At 40.5% G+C, this 1224-nt stretch overlaps 1 protein-coding gene across 1 annotated transcript in view; it reads left to right on the top strand.

The window, feature by feature from the left end:
• Positions 1-271: 271 nt before the first annotated feature.
• The window catches only part of LOTGIDRAFT_160115 (hypothetical protein), a gene marked incomplete at both ends in the record, with an annotated part of 4789 nt that continues 3836 nt past the window's right edge, over positions 272-1224 (top strand). The window contains one exon of the mRNA XM_009054995.1: positions 272-413. Coding sequence (XP_009053243.1) covers positions 272-413 — 142 coding nt within the window. The remainder of the gene's footprint in view (positions 414-1224) is intronic.

Genomic DNA, 1224 nt, shown 5'->3' with positions numbered 1-1224 from the left:
CACCGAAATACATTCTTACCCCGGTGCCCAAATCCATCACATACAGTCAATCCTGGAATCATACGACCATGATCCCAAACCTACTACCATTATTCTTCATGTAGGCCTCAACAACCGTGATCAGATACCAAAGACCTCCTTTAACCAAGCCCAGAAATTAATCGCCACAGCCAACAAAACCTTCCCAAACTCCAAGATCCTCTTCACATGTATACCCATCTCAAATAAAATCTCGAAGAAAGCACAACAGAACCTCAGCACCCTCAACAACATGATGATGGAGTCCAGTATCAACAGCGCAACAATCTTACCACCCTACGAAGAAGAATTCGAAACAGTTGATAATCTTCATTGGTCTCCAGAAACAGCAAACAGCATTTATTTGTTTTGGATACACCAGCTTCAAGCATCGAGTAAGTCTTTAAACTAATTACTGGGGCTAAAAAGACTGAGAGGCCACCGCTAGGCCAAACTGTAGTTAACTTGAGCCGCAAAATTCTCACACCCCTTCAGCATTCAATCTTAGACCGTGGACTTAAGTTTATCCCTACACCAAAGATAGCTAACTTGGATTATCTCCGACCATCCATTGAACGATTTCAACGAAATCTTAGCTGCACATATTTTTTTCGAAACCACCCCCCACGTGGTGCTAGAACAATGTTTATTCCTAAATCCACGTGGACACCCCCTCAGGCCGCCATCCATCCTGAAATATTGAAAGCATTTGCTAGTATGAATAGCCAAACAGTGAACCTTTCCATAACACACGAAAAGCCTAATCTCACACGAGTGGAACGTGAAGCGTTAAACTTACTTAAGAAAGACGATAGCATTGTTATTAAAAAGAGTGACAAAGGTTCATGTTGTGTCATTCTGAATAGGGAGGATTACGTTTCAGAAGCAGAGAATCAACTGAATAATCCTAAACATTATGCCATTTTACCGAAACCAATTTTCAAAGAAACTGCTAACATGATTAATAATATTCTTGCCGATTTAGTCAAAACTAGTTATCTCAAACAGAAACAATATGACTATCTGTCTGCCAAACCTGATTGTCGCGAGAGACATTTGTACACTTTGCCTAAAATCCATAAGAATCCAACCAAGGAGTGGTTTATCTCGAATAAAATCCCTAAAGGCCGCCCGATTATATCTGACTGTGGTAGTGAGTCATATGCAGTGTCAGAATACATTGATCATTTCTTACTACCTCTAGCA

Source organism: Lottia gigantea (assembly GCF_000327385.1).
Source record: "Lottia gigantea unplaced genomic scaffold LOTGIsca_23, whole genome shotgun sequence".
Lineage (NCBI taxonomy): Eukaryota > Metazoa > Mollusca > Gastropoda > Lottiidae > Lottia > Lottia gigantea.
Note: the sequence above shows the minus strand (reverse complement) of the source record. Positions and strands in the feature narration are given on the sequence as shown.